Below are 21,076 nucleotides of genomic sequence, written 5' to 3' on the forward strand. Positions count from 1 at the left end.
CCAGATCGCGCATGCGTACGTATGCGTACATACTTTACATACCTGAATTACTCGTGTTTTTCTATGTCTCGCAATTAACCAGATTGATTCACATCAGTGAACAAGAAGTCTGGCTGATTCTCACCAATGAATGGTGAGTCTGGTTGATTCTCACCGTAAAATTACCATTCTCACAGTGCTTGGCGAGAATTTCCATTCTCATAGGTGAGATTCTATTATCTCACCAAGGAGTGCGTTTCTCACTGCTCACTGGTGAGAATTTCTGAATTCTCACCGGTAGCTGTGAAAATGAGAATAGATTCTCACCAATTGCGAGAAAGTGTCACTTTCTCGCTCCAGTCTCGAATTTTTTTCCTATAGTGTCTGTCTCTCGACAAAGTACATCAATATTGCTGAGTATTTTTATTTATTGTTGAAAGTGAAGAGTTTATAGTAATGTCACATTGCACTGCTTGAAAGAATCAGTGTAATTCTGCCTAGGGGCAAGTATGACGTGGCAAGTTTCGGTAGCTTCCCGTTGATATTTCATTTCACTATAGGAAAAAATTGCGAGACTGGAGCGAGAAAGTGAGGCTTTCTCGCAATTGGTGTGAATCTCTTTTATTCTCACCGCTGTGGGTGAGAATTTTTAATTCTCACCGGTGAGCTGCGAGAAATGCACTCCTTGTTGAGAATAAAATATGATAGCAGATTCTCACCGGTGAGGCTGTAAATTCTCACCAAGCACGTGAGAATGTATCATACTCATCATTCACTGGTTGAGAATCAACCACACTCGCCGTTCATCGGTGAGAATCACCAGACTCACCATTCACTGGTGAGAATCAAGCAGACTCGCTGTTTATACTGTGAGATTCAGCCAGACTTGCTGTTCACTGTTCACACCAGTAAATCCCACTGTAGGCTATTTTACATGCCACACATTGCAGATATCACAATGGAATAGCCAGCGTGCTGTGATCATTCTGCAATGTTCAGTAATCTCACAAATTATTTTAAATTATCAAAAGTATTCTCGGAGCGTTTAATACAATTATCGCTCACATTGCTTAATTGCTTAATATATTTCTATCTATGTATTTGTAATAGAATGCATGTTAATATAGACTCGTTATATTCAGGATTGCCTTCAACCACATAGAGCATTGTACATTCTAGGGATGGTTATATACATCATTCATTATTCAAATTTATCCCCGAGTAGCTGTGTTAAAATGCGTTGCCCAACTCAAATGATATTCATGTATCGATTACTTTAAATACAATAAAACTGTGACGACTGTAAAAGACCAATCAGCATTGTTGTAGTAAAGTACAGAGATCCAATAGCTTAGCACCATATGTCCTCTGTCGTCTGTTGGATAACGTCACTCCGACTTAGCCTTTCCGATATTTTAGTTGTGTGTGTAGAAGCAGTTTGTTAGGAAGTGCCGTATCGCACTACTCCGTGCTGGAGGATGGCTAATGATGTATGGAATACAAAAATCTTGTACGTTCTATTGGTTCTGGCTTTTCTCAACAAAAGTAAGTGAATAGCATTTGTAATAATATTGAGATTATATTTTCGTTCGAAGAATATTTGTGAGTACACTTATTAGTTGTATAGCATTGCTTCCTAAGGAACTTGCAAACACTTTTGTCATCATTGTGGTTTCCATGGCAGTGAAATGTAAGCAGATGATACGTGGTATGCAGTTTTTTGTAATTGTCGTTGGTAATCAAGTACTAGCTCGACATGTGTCAGGTATCCTGGAAATTTATCGAGTGGCATGGTTGCTTTTTCTATCACCAGATGCAGAGTTTGACATTGAACAAAATTTACAAAACGATAACAATCACCCTACCTGCAACTGCGTTTTTACGCCAAAGCATATGAAAAGAACAGTGGACTTTCATGATGTTATTTGATTACCAGTCATACTGCGCATAGCTAATCTTGAGTTTTCAAAATTTGTTTTAATATATATAGATCCACATGACTGGTGATCGTTGAAATGGTGAGTCTTATACATGAAATGAAAATTAAAATAAATGACTTAGCCCGGGAACTGCATAATTGATTTGTGTCGCTGTTAGAATCGGGAAAGTATAATTTCATGGCCCACATCATTTTATTTGTAACTCACAGTCTTTTTAAATCATGGTTGGGTCTTCATCTATTCTTCCTTTCAATTATAAAATATTTAGGAAGTTTCTTTTGTGTATCACAATTACTTGGATTTTCACTAACTGTAATAGCAGCCAAACTGCAGCGAGGATTGGTAGAAGTTAGACCCAAACCTGTTACATCTGGCAGCTAAGAAAGTGGAGAGATTTATTTCAAAACATAAGTTCATGAAGAGCGATTTCATAGTGCAATAATTGAATAACGAAGAGTTTGGCAAAATAGTTTGCCAGATCGAACATCATCATTCATTTCGTTGAAAGTAATTTTGTTATACGTATCTACTTGATATTGCAAAATACATTTGTCGATGTTATTAAACTCAATGAATATCAATTTTTATCCTCCTCATTCGATAACGACTGTGTGATTCTTCGCTTAATAAACACCCGCAGCTGTGAATTATTTCCAGTTACTGCGCAAGGAAGTACGATTTCACATTTGTATTCCTGGAACGTGTAGTTCACTTGCAGAGCGAGGGCAACTGCGTGCTATCGCTGAAAGAACAAAGAAATTGGTAATTGACTGAAGAATGGTAACTACCGTAACGTTTTCCAGAAAATGCCACGAGGTAGTTACCACGAGGTAGTTAGTAAAATTCAACGTAGGCACATTTAGATTCGGTCATCAAATGTTTGCTGTTTTCTTCACAATATTTACGGCAAATTATTGCAGCAAATCATCAGCAGTATCCGCTATTCAACCGCAGAAAGTTACGATGTTTCAGAATGTTTCCTTATCCATAATGTAACATTATCTGTATCAGGTAGAGCTTTATGCTGCATGAAATTGGCCACTACAGCCTAGGCAACATAGCAAAAAGTGAAACAATGTAGTAACGTTCTGCGCAAGCATCAGATTTTAATAAGCGCTGATGAAATCTTGTTCAATGACATCACTGAAATATATGAAATATGAAATGCGCAACTGCTCGTGTGCACACTTGTAATTATTTGGTGGTAAACCTTCGGATAAGTTTCTGAAATTACCACTTGAAATTATTTTACCTTTGCACACTAACAAAAACTAAAGTGCGAAGAGAAAAAAACTTGCATAGCTCGGTATGAAGAAGAAATAAACTGTGATAAAGGGAGTGTGGATTTGTAACTCAACCAGGATGTAAGAACAGAGATATAGAACACGTGAAAACAGAATATCCATATTTTAGGAGATAATATTTTGTTTTACGAGTAGAGACAAGTAACACCTAGCTAGTGATTGTTGGGATTTTGAATTTGAAGTCAGGGTGTGATTTTCCGTGATCCTGTTCGAGATGGACAAGTCAGAGCTAGAGAGAATGTCACTGAGGTAGCCATATTAAAAACCACTGTTAATAACAAAGATTTTACACCTTCATTGGTTCAGATCTGACAAACAATACCAGGCTTATCGAAGTACATGTACATCATGTTTCGCGTTCATTCCAAATTCTTCCCTCCCCACTGCTAGTTTTTTTGTGCTAGGTGAATAAATCAATGAAAATAGACTTTGGTCAGTTCCCGCTCAAAATTAACCACCTTGACATCGTCAACGGACCTAACAAGGCGTGAAATTTTGCGTATTTGGACAGAGTTTGGCTTGTTAATATACCAAATACAGACGTGGTGATGTCGCTGTGTGTGACCATAATACAAAAAAGTATCCGACAGTCACTGTTCAAGAATTAACTTTAATTAGTTTCTTAAATGTTATAAAATATGCTACTTGACTTGCCAGGTTATGCAACCGTTTTTAGATGAATTTTCTTTGTGCAGGCGAGATGGATTGTTAGAACAGTACAATCACCCTATGGGACTTGTAGACAGACACAATAACTTAATAATTGACCTGTCAGTATTACAATATTTCCTTCTGTAAGGAGAACACAAAATATATTTATTACCTCATTTAATGTTGATACTGTCATCAGTTTTGTTCATTGTTTGTGAAGGACCCGCGGTCACAGTAGATTACACGAACGAACGAAGGAACAAGTTTATTTCAGTACTTGTGGCCACCGGCTAAAATGTACAAAATCGTATATGGGTCACTGGGAAAATTAACTTGCAACAACAACAGGTCATGAAAGGTAATTACAAAAAAAGACAAGATTAAAGAGATTGGGCTGCGTTCACAAAAAATGGTAAGGGGACTGGAGGAATTCGGGAGGATTCGAAAATTTTTTTGGGTAGTACAGTGGGGACTTGAAAATTTTGCTCTGCCTATAGGGGGACTTGAAAATATTTTTGTTCCCTTTTAAATTCCGAGTTTTTTGTAAGTAATTCAATGAAAAATGAATACCATTTGTATGTCTTCCAATTGTTGTAATGTTTGTAGTAGTTAAACAAAACCTAGAACCATTTTGTCGCATTCCATGACTATTATCTTGATAAAATATAAGCTTGTATGATTTGTTGTAAAAAAACAAATTTAACCTAGTAACAAGGCAGAGGCTGCAACAGTTGATGTTTAGTTTTTGCAATATTTCTGTTGAATATATCAACTACAGTTTCTTGCTGTTTCCCTACAGCATCCTTAAACACACAATATTCAGTTTGTCGGCAAAGCCTGTAAATACAATGTGTGTGAGGTGATAATTTAATTAGAGTCCAGACTGACATTCAGTTGTCAGTGATACAAATGCATGGCACACATACACAGGCTGTGTTAGCAAGCTGAATACTGGACAGTTCAACATGCTGCAGGGAGTAGAACAAGAACACAGTTGTATAAACTGAACAAAAAATTGTCAAAATTATCAAAGTTAATACAGCTATTCCCTGCGGGCAGTGTCACTATCAGGTACCGCCCTGCTACTGCAGTGTCACTGTCACTGCATACCTGAGCAGTGATAGAGATAGCTCTGACTCTGATGTATATACATGCAGCCGTATAAACGGAACAAAATTATTGTCAAAATTATCAAAGTTAAACAGCTACTGCCCTGCTACTGCCCACTGGCAGTATCACTGTCACTGCATACTGGCAGTGACAGAGATAGCTCTGAATATGAAGTAGCTGAAGAGTTTCAGTCAAATGACACTCATGACAGTGAAACATACTTGTACACAAGATCAGGCCAGAGAGCAACACATGGAAGACCAGGAGACTTTAAAACTTATCAAAAATTTTTAAATTCAGGCATATGAGAATAATCAAATATTTAAAAAAAGGATAGGGTCACCATGCTTGATTTTCTAAATTTCACATTTTCATCATAAAATAATATAAAAGCAAAACTCTGAACAGTAAAGACTAAATGAAACCAAATTTGCCGTTATTACACCCACAATTTCAGAGATGAAACATTTATTTGTTGGAATATTTTAACCTTCCAGTATTGTCAATTTTGAGTAGCATCAAATTCATATATGTCTTGTAAACAAATTTTTGGTACGTCACATTACACAGTTTTTACAATATGGCAATTAGTTAGAATTCACGATTGCCCTCTCTCTCATGGTCGTCATTCACCGGTGGAGAATCAAGCAGACTCGCTGTTTACTAGTGAGATTCAGCAAGACTCGCTGTTCACAAGTAAACAACGAGTCCGGTTGATTCTCACCTATGAACGGCGAGTGTGCTTGATTCTCACCAGTAGATGATGAGTCTGGCTGATTCTCACACGATGAACGGCGAGTCTGGTTAATTCTCACCAGTGAACAGCGAGTCTGCTTGATTCTCACCAGTAAATGATGAGTATGATACATTCTCACCGTGAAAATACCATATGTGTATCAAAACATTGAGAGTGCGGTGTGATACACTGATCTGCATACACCAGCAATACGTATCGCCATGATATACCATAGGCTATTTTAGCTAGTTGTACCATCAGCCTATGCTGGCATTCCACTGATTGTAAGTCCAAAAATCTTTTAAAAAGCAGGGTAATGCCATGTGATATTTACCGTAAGCTATAGTGTGTACTAGTGGTTCCATGGTTATGGAATCTGAAAACACCAACAAGTGAACAAAACATGCGAACCTACTTGGTAACCTACCACTGTATATACAAATCTGTATTAGGTGATAATTTGATTAGAGTCCAGACTGATATTCAGTGTCAGTGATACAAATGCATGGTACACATACACAGGCTGTGTTAGCAAGCTGGATACTGGACAGTTCAACATGCTGCAGGGAGTAGAACAAGAACACAGTTATATAAACTGAACAAAAATATTGTCAAAATTATCAAAGTTAATACAGCTACTCCCTGCGGGCAGTGTCACTATCAGGTACCGCCCTGCTACTGCAGTGTCACTGTCACTGCATACCTGAGCAGTGATAGAGATAGCTCTGACTCTGACGTATATACATGCAGCCGTATAAACGGAACAAAATTATTGTAAAATTATCAAAGTTATACAGCTACTGCCCTGCTACTGCCCACTGGCAGTATCACTGTCACTGCATGCTGGCAGTGGCAGAGATAGCTCTGAATATAAAGTTGCAGAAGAGTTTCGGTCAAATGACACTCATGACAGTGAAACATACTTGTACACAAGATCAGGCCAGAGAGCAACACATGGAAGACCAGGAGACTTTAAAAGTTATCAGAGATTTTTGAATTCTGGCATATGAGAATATTAATCAAATATTAAAGAAAAAAGATAGGGTCACCATGCTTGATTTTCTAAATTTTCACATTCTCATCATAAAATAATACAAAAGCAAAACTTTGAACAGTAAAGACTAAATGAAAAAATATGTGACTAAATGGAATTATTTATTTTTTAACCAAATTTGCCATTATTACACCCAAAATTTCAGAGATGAAAACATTTATTTGATGGAATATTTTAACCTTCCAGTATTGTCAATTTTGAGTAGCATCTAATTCATATATGTCTTGTACTTTTGAAACAAATTTTTGGTAGGTCACTGTGCTAGATTTTTTACAATATGACAATTAGCCAGAATTCACGATTTGCCTACTCTCTCATGATTGTCATTTTGTGTGCTCTTCGGCAGGAGAAATTGACCTGGCCAGAGTTGGATTAATTCTAGTTGGCTCAGACTGATAAATCAAAAAGTTCACTCATGCGTTTAAAATGAATCAATTTAAGAACTTGCCTTAATAAGGAATATGACATACATATTCTTTTTTCTGCGCTCACATCCTTTACTTATATACGGGTCTGTGACAGTTGGGGGACTTGAAAAATTTTGATCATGTAGGGGGATTCGAAATTTTTTAGCGATTGAGGAGGATCTGAAAAAAGTAAGATTTCCATCGCGATCCTCCAGCCCCCCCTAATCGTTATTTGTGAACGATGACTGTATATGTTATTGTCTGACAGATGCTTGGTGTGTTAACAAGACACGGATCTACATTGGAGCATTGCTGCCAACTAGAACAGACACAGTCTTACGGGAATACGAGAACGTACTGGAGAAAGCGGTCGCTGACGTCAATAACTGCTCCGAGATCCTGACGGAATATGAGATAACACTGGTCGGTAATTACACCGAGGTGAGAATTTCTATAAAGGATAGACGATTCTTATCTTTTCACGTTTTTCTGATTCAAAGAACATTCAAAGGCCTAGGGGAAAAGGATTAAGATCAGATTAAGGAAAAATGGCAAAGTTTATATGCATTCATATTTAGAATTATTACACCTAAGGTATCATTCGGTTATCGTGATTGGCTTAGATTAAGTCACGTGGCATTTGAAAACAGTGTTAAAACATGGTTTAGGAGATTCTTGCCTGCTCGATGAGGTGATTTTGACCGCTGTGGACGTATCTCAGTGTTGTGCGTATCGTTTCTGCGCCGCGGGAGGTTGGTGCGTCTTGTTTCTCCGCTCGGTGAAGTGATCTTGACCGTTGCTGATGTACTTGAACTTTGAATTGTGCGCCTTTTTTATGCGCGTTATAAATTATTGAATCGTGATCTTGCCCATTCTATAACAGACATCGTCATGGATCAAGTAATATCACCTGACATCATTATTAACTTTGAATTGAATGCTGACAGCTGGAATTCACAACAATCTACATGCAGAACATCAATGTATTGCCAACCTTAACTTTACCGAAGACCATCCCGTCAGAGCTCGATAAACGATGTTGGTTTCAGCAAAATAGTGTGAGGTCACACATGCCATTCCTATGCATAGCAGAGTTTATTCGATCTGTAAATGCTGCTGATCGTACAAAAGTTTGCCTTATTTCATGGCAAGTTTAATTTCTCAATCTTTTTCTCAGATTTGCATACCTTTTAATTAGAAACGAGAATACTCATTTGTTTAAGACATCATGAGTCAACGCTGTCTGTTAATTTACACGAAAATAATATGTAATTCGGGTGCATGTGAGTGGAAAACACGCGTACTTTTATTCAAATAAATTTAATTTCAGAACACAAACTTGATATTTACCTCTACTAAACACAAACAACCTCGAAATAGGGATTACACTGCCGCAAGTAAAAATGGATACAACTAAAAATTGATAGACCTGCACAAGATCAAATCATTGCAACAAATAAAAAATGGATAACAGTGAAATAGTGACCGTCCAGCGGGAGATAAAAGACTTGCAAAATCGCAAAAAAATGAAAGCATGAAGTTTCGGGTTCAACCCTTCGTCGCACTAAAATCTCATTGAGGAAATGCGGAGATAAAAAGACTAAAGAATCAATCAAACGAGAGAAAGTTTAAACGCGTTAAATTGTGCATTCATGCTAGCTGTGGCGAGAGTGTAAAAGTTTAAAAATTGTGGCCTGTTCGAGTTTATGACGGCTAGTGTCGGTAGTGGAAATAATTGCTGTACTGCCATGTCAGACCGACCTCTGTGGGGTGGTGTACAGAAATGTTTATCCACCGGGTATGCAAGCTTGCTGTCGGTCACGATGCGAAAGATGTTCGACAAAGAGATCGCCTTGGCGACGCTTTGTTTCGCCAATGTATAACATGCTGCAACGTTTGCATTGGATACAGTAAACGGTATGAGCCGACGTGCATGTGAAACATCTTACCGCGAGGACCCTGATAAAATTAGTTGTAAAAATATGCCGACAGGTGTTACATACTCGACGGCCATATGATGATGTTCCAGTTGAGCGGTCGCGATCATGCAAACTGGAACGTACGAGGCGGAGCGTCGAAATGCCATTATTGGGGGTGCGGAGAAATTATGCTTGGGGAGTTAGAATGGAAAACTCCTCAAAGACGATTTTGCGGATTCAATGGTTTAAAGGGTGGCATGTTAACACAAGAGGAATGCGATTGGATTTGGAAGTGGTGGTTGACATTAACGCCTCCTCTTGTGTAAGAGGTTTGAAGCGCTGTTTGGCTTTGTCCACTACAGAGCGGCGATAATCCCGAGCCGAGAACTGAGTACTTATGGTGTCTAACTTTAGAGTTACTCTTAATGACGTGCGTCAACGTGTTTCATTTTTAGCTCACATTTGGTATACCAATGTGAGGTTATCGTATAAGCTGAATCAGTTCATTTGCATCCGATTTGCATGTCTGTCTGTATGTATGTATGTATGTATGTCCGTCCACATCAAAAACACCTAAACCGCAGCACCTACTGTCTTAGTATTTGGTGTACAGGTGCACCTAGGGATGGAGATGTGAATTTGTTCAAATGAACTTGTCAGTGTCAAAAATATGCAAATGAGGGGAAAAAGAAAAAAACACTGCAAATTGCTAAAACTCTGTAACCGTTGGTTAGATTGGGTTGAAACTTGGTTTGCAGGATCCTTTAGGTATTCTAAATTAGGTGTTTAAAATTTGGGATGAAATTTGCATGTTTCTATTTTTGGGGTAATTTTTTCAGTTTTTAGTCAAAAAATGTTTTTCTCTGAAACCACTCATCTGATTGCTTTGAAAGTTGGTATACATGTTCCTCAGGATGACCTCAGTCAAGTGTATACAAATTGAATTGAAATTTTAATATTTGTAAATTTGGGGCAATTTTCCGAAGTTTTTGGTCAACAATTTTTTTATTCAAAAACTGCTAATCTGATAGCTTTGATATTTGGTATACAGGTTCCTCAGGTTGATCAAAATCAGTTTATGAATATCGTGAAGATATCTTGAATTTTGTATTTTTGCTGAATTTTTTGGTTATTTTTCTCATTTTAAGTAAAATTTATTCTTCTCTGAAACCGCTAGCCCAATTGCTCTCAAATTTGGATTGGATGTTTGCAAGGGTGTTACCCTTCTAATTGTTGAAATTATGACAAAATTGGAAATATTACTGTTTTGGGGCAATTTTTGTCATTTTTGGTCAAAAAATCTTAAAAAATATTTTCTTTTTAAAGCCCCTGGACAGACAGCTTTTATATTTGGTGTACAGATGTCCAGGGATGACAATAGTTAGATATGTGGAAATTGTCCTGAAATATACAAACTTGTAGTTTTGTGACATTTTTGGTCAAGAAACTTGTTCTCAAAATTACTTTGTCTGATAGCTTTGTAATTACGTACAAAAGTCCCGAGGGTGTTATTAGACAAATTTTGTGCTCAAAGTGTTGGGAAACCCCAAATTTTATATTTTAGGTAATTTTCTCAGTTTGTGACCTACACCAACCCAGGATATGTTGTGAGAGAGTTTCGAAGGCTGTGAACATAATTTTGTCATATTTAATATCAATTTGTAGGTAAAATTTGATCCAGAAAACAAAGTGAGGTAAATGTTTTCATTGCGCACCAATTTTTGCAACTTTTGCATGTAAGACACACAAGAACTGATGAGAAATTTGGATCCAGGATAATTCCAGATGTCGTAATCCCCCCACAGTGGAAGGCATTTCACTATCTGTAACTGATTTAAGTGCTGTTTACATTCGAATGATAGCACTCATAGCATTAATTAAAACATCCCCAAGGTTGTAAATACATTTCCTACCAGCTGGTCTTATGTAAGGGGTGGAACATTTGATATTTAGGAGGGGGTAGGGGCTAGAAGATTGATGAGGTAGCATTACTTTTTACCAGATCCCTTGTACATTTTTTCCCATTCTTTATTTTTTCCCCACTCTCCCAACTTTTTCTTTTTGTCAAGCTTCTCTGGCTAATTTTTTGTTGACATTTGCTTATGTATGTAGGATCTGCTTGTCCCATTGCAATAGAAGTTGATATGCATGTTCCTAAAGATGACCTCCAGTACCTAAGTTGCAGACCTTATTTGCTTTTGTCATTCTTGTTTTTCTGGTTTAAATTTCTTGAATTTACCAATTCAAACCGAATGTGAGCACACTGTCCTTGACGGTATTTTTTACCACTTCTATTAGTCCAAACGAAACGCATTCTGTTTTCCTCTGTTGTAGCACCCAGCACACACAAGAATATCATTCAACACATACAAAAGGAAAATGAGTCCCTCTATAAGTTCTTAGCAACTCAGAAGTTAAAAAAACGAACAAAACTTGGTTGATAAATTACCTACAGCCACTCAACAAAATACTACGCCAAATCCATGCAAATCACACCTGTTGTTACCATTTCACGAATTGCTCCTTTCAGACCCTGAATGCTCTGTTCTGTCAAAAAGGGATGAAATTCATTCCATGTCAGATATTAAATTCCATTCTCCAGATACAGGACAATGCGAAGCAGTAGGATTCGTAAGCAGTGGTCGACTCTTTCAAAGCAAAGATAAATGGCGTCATGATCACTTCAACTCATAGGAATTAGTCTCTGAATCGTTTACTGTTTGGCAATATTTAAGTAAGATTTCTGACAAAAATACATTTGGATTTTTAGTGCCACATTCACACCTCATAATCAGTACTTAATGGTGTCAAATGTCTGCAGATCTTGCTTAGAAGTAGAAACAAACCATTCAAGCATGCGGTATGCTTACTTAACTCTCCTTTGCTAAACCCGTGGGATACTAATCCTCATAAGACAAAAAGAATGCATGGCTGAGAAGCAAGCTGCCAATCGTCGGGGTATTTGAAGCAGAAATCGTATTGTCAAGTTTATACCAGTCATGAATAGATGAAATACAAAATGGCGCAGCCGTGAAATCGTAATGTTTGTGTGTGTTTAACCTTGACATCAACAGTGCGCTGACAGAATACGTTATCTTAATGCTGATGTATCCTTCACAAGTGTAAATATTTCAGTGTACGTAGCAATCAAATTTCAATGTCCCGTCTTAATAGTCTTGTCTCTTCATTAATTTTATCAACGACAAAGTTCATTACATGAAGAGAGAAAAACAATCCTCCATTACCTCCAATGTTAACGAGACTGATATTGCTATACGTCTTGTAAAAGAGGTGAGTCAAATTGTATTTTTCCCTCACGAGAGACATTCTAAATCTCCTAATATGTATCTCTTCACAGATGTTGCCTGAAAGAGCATTGCATATTCTCTATGACTTCATTTACCGAAAACCCCAACTGACTACCCTGTTCGGCCCTACGGTGTCAAAGGTTGCCACAGTCGTCAATAGAGTAGCCGCCGAATATAACATTATACAGGTAATGTTGATGTTATTCTTCCTTAAATTCAATCACGTGATTAAGATTGACTACAAATCGCATCATCGGTTCAATTCGAATTTTTTACGAAGTCGTCAATCCCGGATATTGGATTAAAAGCAAACAGGCTCCAGGTGTACCGGTTTGATCTATCTTGTTGTTAAATAATCACCATATAATAATCTCCATAAGCGACATTGCTATGTTTATTCCTTCGCCAGAAGTTAACAGCTGCATTTCAATTTACTGAGTGTGTGCAGTGCTGCCATTGACACCGATGTTCAACTAACGACCAGAAGCACTTCGTCGTATTGAATTACAATGGAAATCAATCTACAAATTCACTATTTACTCTCATTTACAAATGCTTTGTTTTCATAACAGTAACTCGGTTGAACCTTCAAACCTGAACGTCTGCTCTTTCAATAAGAATCGGAAATTATTTATCAACGCATTGAGAAACGAGCTCTCGATGAATTGGCAAGAGTGAAACAAACTTATAATTTGTTCTCAAAATAATCATATTATGACTTCAGTTCTCTTAATCATTAAGAGTTGTAGAATGCAGGCTACTAATATGCGATAATATAATCTTTCTTAGGGTTAACATATGCCATTGTCAAATACGAATCCTTGCAATCTGTGGTAAAATTTGCTTTTTGCAGAATCACAGAAAATGCGTTTTTGTAAATGGATTGCTTCAGACATTTTCATGTGCATCTGCAAATACACATTAAAATACCCTCGAAATAAGTTTATAAGATTTTACCTACTGGGGACCTAGATTATGTTGCGACAAGCAATGCCATTGTCTTGTCTGGAGAACCAAGGTAGATATATAAGAACAGGCCAAAGAATTTGCAATTATAATGATTGAAATTGATACTTGAGCTTAAATTTCTGCGTTTTGAATGTCCTTGAGCTCTTAGATTAGGGTAGATATTATGAAGATATCGTATGTTGACCCTCAATAAGAAGGAAAGTCACCCAATTTGGTGGTGAGGTGTGTTGCAATGAAATTTAACGCTTTATAGGTCAAGAAGTGTCGGGTAAGTCAGCAGCATTGCATGGGCACTTCAAGTTTTGCACGGAAAACCATCGGGGTCACTAAAGCAATGTGTGTCTTACCCAAGGGCATTTCAACTTGCCATTCGAATGGCCAGATTACTGACACGGTGTTAATCTTGATTTGACAGATTGGCTACGCTTCGTCACCGTCACTGCGTGATAAAGTGGCATACCCATTTACTGTCCAAATCTACCCATGGATTATGTATTAAATCCGGCCAGAGTTCAATTCATCAAGTCTTTCAAATGGAGTCGCGTCGCCATAATATTCGATGATATTGAATACTTCCGTTGGGTAAGATAAAGTTCTGACCTAAGGTTTCAATCCTGCAGGATTTTCTAACAACCTCTTCAATTTATATCCACCAAATATAATCTACACGACATGAAAAACAGACAAGAATTCTATTATATGATATTTAGTCATGTTATGTTATTAATGTACGTACACAGCTATTGTACTCTTGTACTGGCTTAGAAAGTACAAGGGGAAATGATGTAACGGAGCATTGTGCAAAGTCGACAGGGGATATGTTAATTACGGGTTAGAGGTTTCACACGGAGTTGAAACTTTTGTTCAAATTGTGTAGCAATAAAACTTGAGATAGAAATTAAATAAATTAAATGATCTAACTTCTGCTTCTCCTTATTTGTGCATTCATTCTTTTAAAGACGTTTTTGGATTTTCCAAATTGTTGTGAGTATGTCCATTGACCAAGGCACATTGCAACAACCCTTCGTCCTTACTACAAAGTAACACGACAGTCTACTCATCACCAATGAACTGTAAAGGTTATACGATGACCGGATAACTCTTAGATTTCGCTTGAGCTCACTCTTACTAAAAAATTCACTCCGACCACTTACGTTAGGGACCGTTCAGTTTTAACGGCCTGGGGGGGGGGGCGGCAAAATCTTGTCGCCGGTGTTCAAAAAATATAGACCCCCTGCATTTTTCGCGAAATAATGATGACCCCCCCCCCTTTGTCAAGACGAAAAATTTTGATGACCCCCCCCCCTCCCCCCGCTGAAAAATAACCAAAACCTATATGTCAAATTTACCAGTACGGTTTGGATTTGAACTCCGGTACGCGGCGCACTTTAATTCGTGTAGCAGAGATGACAGTGCACAAACTTCTCAGCACATCCATGCAAACGTCTGTTAATTAGGACGACTGTAAGGCAATTTTGAACTTCATTTCCATAGACAACTTATGTCCATGGACATTGTATAAAGTAAAATTTATTGGAGTGGTTCGCCAAAGGCAGCCCTCCGGTTAAGAGGGTCCATGGGCCATTACGTAAATTCAACTTTATTCTTGTGGGCAACCAAAGGTGGCCCGCTGGTAAAACGAGGTTGATCATGGGCCTTTGCACGAAGTAAACTTTACTGAACAGGGCCGCTGAAGGCGTCCGGCCGTGAAGATGGTCATAGGGTATTACAATAAGTCAATATATTGTAGCGGGCCGCCACAGGCGGCCCGCCGGTAAATAGGGTCGATCATGGCCATGGCATAAAAGTGAACTTTATTGTAGGTATTATGTTTTTGAAAATGTGGTGACCCCCCCTTTCCTACCAGTGAAAAAGTGATGACCCCCCCTTCGCGGATTCCAAAATTACGATGACCCCCCCTGGATTTTGCCGGGCCCCCCGGCCCGTAAAAAACTGAACGGTCCCTTACTCCCATGATTTCATTTTTCCTCAACATTTATTCTTAAAAAAAAACTGCACTTTCTCAGCGCACTTCAGACGGCAATGAAATACAATTTACTATATTTGTGTCGAAAAAACTATCGGTTATTAATCTATTCAATCAGACAGATGTTTGCTGAATATAATCAGCTTCTCATATACGATCGATCTGGACGATGTGTGAAATTCAGAGCTTTCAAATGTACTTTTCAAGACAAATAGCATTGGTGGCAAAGGCAAGGAGCGTATCTAATCGATTACATGATGTACGCACATGTATACCATGTCATCGATATCTGTCACCATGGCAACGTAGTACATAATAGTATTTCTGTCATTTCATTGGGAAGTAACAAATGTCTATGCCGTTGAAAGTAATTTGTTTTTGTGAGAAATTCAATGAATACTTCCTCTTACGTAATGCAATGTGAGTATATTCAGGAACATTGAAGATTTACTCTTGCCTCATTGCGTGTTAAGGTATTTGCTCTTCAAAATGAAAGTAACTTTGTAAATATGAAAATTGCTTGCATGACACAGACTAACCATTTACAGTTCATTGGTTTCTGTTTTCAATGCAGAATATAAAGAATCTAATACAGTTACTGAATAATGAAGAAATAGATATCTTAACGATGGAATCAATATCCCATGACCCTAGTTTACAGGTTCAAAGTTTAAAGGTCAGTATTAAAATTTCACAGGTAGAACAATGATTGCCTGTTTGTGTGCTTTATGGATGAAGTTGAATAAGAATACTATTGACCTGTCACCATTTCAAATCAAAATTATTTCTACAGATGGCACAGTTGGCAAAATGTACCAAAACAACTTAAAGGGTCAACGCAGACTCAAGTGGCTTAATTGTAGATAATATGAAGTCAAGCCAGGCCTTTAGTTTTATTTGTGTTTTCACATATCGGTGTGTGAGATTATTTAAATGACTTACAGTCCTCCCAAGTCTACTTTACATGAATAATGGTCAGCGACCGAACTGCCAGAATAGGGGATGTAATTGAATTCTCGGGTCAACTCACCGAGTATAAGAATGCCAATCCATATTGTAAGCATTAGGATTTGTCAAGTTAGCGCTAGCTCCAAACTATCGTAATTATGCTTGCTTTATGCAGAGACACGACGCCAGAATTATTTTCCTTTCTGCGTACATAGAAGAGACCTACACCGTATTCTGTCAGGTTGGTACATCAATGACTGTAATTGATAAATTGTAGATTGAGCTTTTGACTAATAGTTTTGAGCATGTAAGGATAAGTGACTGCATTCAATCCACAGATACTTTAAGTTGTACTTGATGTGTGCATTTTGCGAATTCTTAGCAGCATATGTGCAAGTCTTTGTATATCCTTGGTAAATACTCCTCTATCATAGCAGTGTGTGCTTGAAGAGATGTCGGGCAATTCTGAATCTTTGTAGAATGCTATAGGGCCTTTAGTGAACGTTGCATACAAACTCAGACCAGTGATTCACGCTTCAGTTAATCCAGTGTCATGAACGATAAACTACTCAGCTTTATCTAGATGATCCTTGCCTCCACACATGCTGCAGACCTGCTTGCATCGTTAGTATCGGACATAGAAATCGACGTAATCACGAATACGCATCTAACCTACCGTACACGTGTTCTTTCGTGAGCGACAATTTCAAACGAACAAAATGGGCAATAATATATTTTCTTCAGGTCAACATCGTTTCTGATCGGCGCTGATGTTCCCGCAGGGAATTTTAGTTATGTAATCAACAAGGCTTCAGATTGTTGTGGTATTGATTGGAGCGTTATTTACATTGCAGTCGTGTTAATAGCCTAGAATGTAAATCCATGGAAGATTGTTGCTGATCGAAACTACACCGTAAGCACAGATATAAACATCAGATACATATTATCGAAAAAATCTCTTATTTCGATTCATGGATGGTTGACTGTGTTAAAATAAAACGTCTCCTTTACCGCATAACACCGATGTTACGGTATTTGCTGATAAAGCTGCCGCGTAAGATGAGCAAAACAAAGTGACCAAGCTGAAAGTTATGCGGATTTACGTGTGTGTTACTTTATAAAAAACAACAGCTGCAACTGGGTCTGTACAATTAAGCTAGCCGTGAAAAATGGTGAAATCGTTAATTTTGTATCTAGTACCATCTCTGCTCTCCTATATCCGTCCAGAACAGGTTAACCAAGAAGAGAGTGCCAAGTAAGTAATGAACAAAATATATACGGCCATCGACAAATTCCCAAAAAGACGCAAATTTTCTAGAATAAGACCAAACATTCACACTCATGAAGTACGTAAAGACAGATATCAGAATAAAATTCAGAAGCTTGATTAGGGTATGCCAGATTTCGGAATCCGAATGGTTTGTTTCTGACAAAAAGCAACATGTATTTGTAGCTTAATTAAAACTCATTGAGGTACAGACTTGTTCAATGACAACGGATGCAATGATTCATTGTCAAACCTACAGGATTCCTTGAAATCCCTTTTTATGATAATGTAACCAGTGCTGTTTCAAAGGTGTGTGACGATTGCCTCCAACCTAGTGGCATTGTTGTTTTTGATAGTCACCCCGTTTACATGTTTTTAATTCTTCATTCAATTGTTCTAGGCGGTTAAGTATTGCATGGCTTAATAAGAAAAGAAGGTAGCGTTTTAATCACAAAGCCGTGATATCTGATGGTCACATAGACTTTCTGTGTTAATACGCATGTATGCAACTCAATGATGTGTTTGGTAGACACCTGGCCTTCTGGAAACACGCTGTTCAATGAAACTGGAAGCTATTCAGCTCTTCAGAGACATCTATTCCATGTGAGACTTTAAGCAACTGGCACTTGGCGTTCACGTGACGAATAACAATACATTTTGGCTTTAGTCATAGAAAGTCGAGGGACTGCAGTCCAGTACAACAACAGGTAATACGATCATGGCAAAAGACGGGTAAAACATGCCTGACCGTTTACCTTGTTCTCTGCATGAGAAATCATGATACACATCGATGCCAATAAGGTCTGACCTGTAGTACGTGTGGCTTGATACGTGCTAAGTTTATTACGGTGGTATCAGATGTAGTGTAATTAACATCTCAGAGAGACCTGGAACACAAATGTTACATGTAATTACCTTTTCACACGCGTCATACGCACAAAATCATAATATAGCACCTGAAATACCTTCTGTTTTAATAACTCGCAGTACGGTGAGATATTTGGGCACAGATTCCACACATGTGACGTCTTCACATTTAACGAATGATTTGATTTGACTTCTCTTTACAAACAAACAAACAATCGAACAACCAAACACATTAACTAAATGATAATGTGTATTTTTCTGAATCGAAATTATCTGACAAGTATGTAAATGTTTCATTCGATGAAACTTAGTTTGTTCTCAATTTCTTGGAAGGCCTATCTGGAGGGCATGTACGGTCGTAAGTATGTTTGGATGATTCCTGGATGGCTGAACGACATCAGCCGGGATAGCTGGGATACGTTTGATTGGAAAACTATACCATGCAACAGGGAACAGGTGCGAGAAGCCATGGACGGCTACATAGGTTTTGTAGCAGATCCGTATTTAGATGATCTGGACGAGATCGACTTCAATGGTGTGGTAGGTTCCAGCCAGCATAGATGGCGCACTAGTGAAACATTTTAATTAACTATTTTCTCGTACAATTCAAGTGCCAAGTAATCGAAATAAAGATGTCAGATTTATCACTTGTTAAACAATCCCATGCAGGTTTAAGAGCCAAGATTTCCATATGACAACTTTGTAATTTAAAGTCCAACAATTGAATCATCGGGCAAACGTTAGTCTATGCAAATTCAATCAATACAAGTTAACAACTTTTAGGGGCCGTCTTCCATCCCGGTTCTCGCATCAGTGCTCGTTGATATTGACTATTTACGTTATGTTTGTCTTTTCGTCTCCTTTAAAAATGTGTTACAATTAGTTTTTGAGAGGTAAGTCGAGAAAAATTTTTTGCCCTTTTAAATGTTACCAGAATGCTACAACAGTCATACGCGTCGTGCCAAATGCCTACCAATATGAGCTCTTGCATATTTTTATGTCGGCATTCCATAGAGCTTTGATATTCTTTAACAGTTTGCATCGTTACAATATTACAGATATTCAGCCGAGGATTTTAATGTTGACAGTGAATGTACATGCATTTTTAATGTCTCATCAACTCTGCAGAAACCATCCACTTCGCAAAAACAGTTTATTGCATCGATAATGCAATTCAACACGGACTTGATTCTGTCCTACGATGCTATCATGGTTATGGCGTTAGCAATGAACGCTTCCTTAAGTCTACTCAGCCAACAAACGCCAAGGCAAAGACTGGAAGATTTCACCTACGATAATGAAGACATGGCTAACTTACTTCTACGGGAGATCGCGAAACTCAACTTTACCGGAGCATCGGTAATTATTTCTCATCACTGTGACGGAAAACAACTTGAAGCGCTTAAATAATGAATAGAGATTTGCATGGCTGTAATTCTGCCTGATCCTTGATACACTTCTTAGTTTACGAAATCAAAAAACGCTACTCTCATAAAAATGACGTAGATACATGAAAGGCACCGACTTTGATGTAATTTTGAATAAAATCAAGAAATGTATAATTCAGTTGGCCTTAGTCTTTGCAATTATCAGGCTATCTCGTATTTGAAATAAGCCTATATCAAGTAACGAACTGACATGTTTTTTTTTTCGGACAAGTGCTTTAAACTTCAATAAATAATTACGGTGGCTTCACAATTTGATTGCAGGGTAAAGTGAAATTTGATGAAAAGTACAGCCGACAAAGCAATGTTGGAATCGAACAATATCGAGGTTTGTTTGTGTTGTGACATCTAAAGTTGATTGACTTCAACAGCTTATAGGCTCTTTACGAACGCTGTTGGTGTGTACCATATTTAGCTTTTGTCTATAAACCCGACCAGTATCATTCACACTCAATTTTGAGCAAAGAACTTATATCATGGCCAAGTATCAAAGAACGAACATCAATTTTACAGCAATACAGTAGGGTCAGTCCGTCGACTGCTGTTTAAGAAGATATTGAGATTGTGTGCAATATCTGAATATGTTACTTTTTCTCTCTTTTTTGGTATTATTTGACATAGAGGGCAACATCACAACAATTGGCAAATACAAAAATGACCTTGGCATTATTGACTGGTATTCAGGAGTTCAATGGCTAGGCAAGTGACAATCATTTCATAGAAGACTTCGAATTCAATACCAAATATTAATACTAGCGAGAATTACAGTGTCATTCGTGTAGTAATTCGCAACTCAAAAGTCAATGTTTTGAATGTTTGTTCTTCCTGTGCGCATTGAAACTTCATTTGTCCTCTCCCATAATAAAACTAGTCTCGGCGCTCAAATATTTTTATTACACAAGCAAATTTGCTCAAAAGTTTTATCTATGTTTGAAGTTCAAAATAACAGTCATTTCCTCATAACGCTATCAGAAAAATCCAGCTTTTGATTTTCAAAAACATCAACATTATGACAACTGAACTTTGTGAACAGGTTTCATAATAAACCCACACAAGCTGTAAACAAAAAGTATTATCTAGTTGTATTGACTAAAAAACTAGTTCAAACTCTACGTGATCAGAATTTAGATGCACTTCGAGGGGGCGTGCTTACTGCGGTGAAATTCCATACTTACGGTGACGTCA

General features: G+C 37.8%; 2 protein-coding genes across 2 annotated transcripts; both read left to right on the forward strand.

The window, feature by feature from the left end:
• The first annotated feature begins 1,371 nt into the window (after positions 1 to 1,371).
• Positions 1,372 to 13,141, forward strand: LOC139126192 (gamma-aminobutyric acid type B receptor subunit 1-like). The gene is made up of 4 exons (XM_070692240.1): positions 1,372 to 1,524; positions 7,450 to 7,622; positions 12,459 to 12,596; positions 13,133 to 13,141. The coding sequence occupies exons 1-4, from the start codon at positions 1,458 to 1,460 to the stop codon at positions 13,139 to 13,141; spliced, it is 387 nt and encodes a 128-aa protein (XP_070548341.1). The 5' UTR covers positions 1,372 to 1,457.
• A 653-nt stretch (positions 13,142 to 13,794) lies between these two features.
• Positions 13,795 to 20,598, forward strand: LOC139126193 (gamma-aminobutyric acid type B receptor subunit 1-like). Its single transcript, XM_070692241.1, has 6 exons — positions 13,795 to 13,959; positions 15,939 to 16,040; positions 18,780 to 18,986; positions 19,575 to 19,805; positions 20,156 to 20,219; positions 20,513 to 20,598. Exons 1-6 carry the CDS (start codon positions 13,861 to 13,863, stop codon positions 20,596 to 20,598), a joined length of 789 nt encoding a protein of 262 aa, XP_070548342.1. The 5' UTR covers positions 13,795 to 13,860.
• The last annotated feature ends 478 nt before the right edge of the window (positions 20,599 to 21,076 follow it).

This window comes from Ptychodera flava (assembly GCF_041260155.1).
Source record: "Ptychodera flava strain L36383 chromosome 3 unlocalized genomic scaffold, AS_Pfla_20210202 Scaffold_27__1_contigs__length_13241970_pilon, whole genome shotgun sequence".
Taxonomy (NCBI): Eukaryota; Metazoa; Hemichordata; class Enteropneusta; family Ptychoderidae; genus Ptychodera; species Ptychodera flava.

What these genes read in the sequence shown, in the direction of transcription:
- LOC139126192 (XM_070692240.1), top strand. Translation starts at nt 1,458, where the DNA reads ATGGCTAATGATGTATGGAATACAAAAATCTTGTACGTTCTATTGGTT. An exon ending in TCTGGCTTTTCTCAACAAAA is followed by an intron (nt 1,525 to 7,449) that starts GTAAGTGAATAG and finishes ATTGTCTGACAG; the next exon opens with ATGCTTGGTGTGTTAACAAG. An exon ending in TGGTCGGTAATTACACCGAG is followed by an intron (nt 7,623 to 12,458) that starts GTGAGAATTTCT and finishes ATCTCTTCACAG; the next exon opens with ATGTTGCCTGAAAGAGCATT.
- LOC139126193 (XM_070692241.1), top strand. Translation starts at nt 13,861, where the DNA reads ATGGATTATGTATTAAATCCGGCCAGAGTTCAATTCATCAAGTCTTTC. An exon ending in TCAACTTTACCGGAGCATCG is followed by an intron (nt 19,806 to 20,155) that starts GTAATTATTTCT and finishes ATTTGATTGCAG; the next exon opens with GGTAAAGTGAAATTTGATGA. An exon ending in TGGAATCGAACAATATCGAG is followed by an intron (nt 20,220 to 20,512) that starts GTTTGTTTGTGT and finishes TATTTGACATAG; the next exon opens with AGGGCAACATCACAACAATT.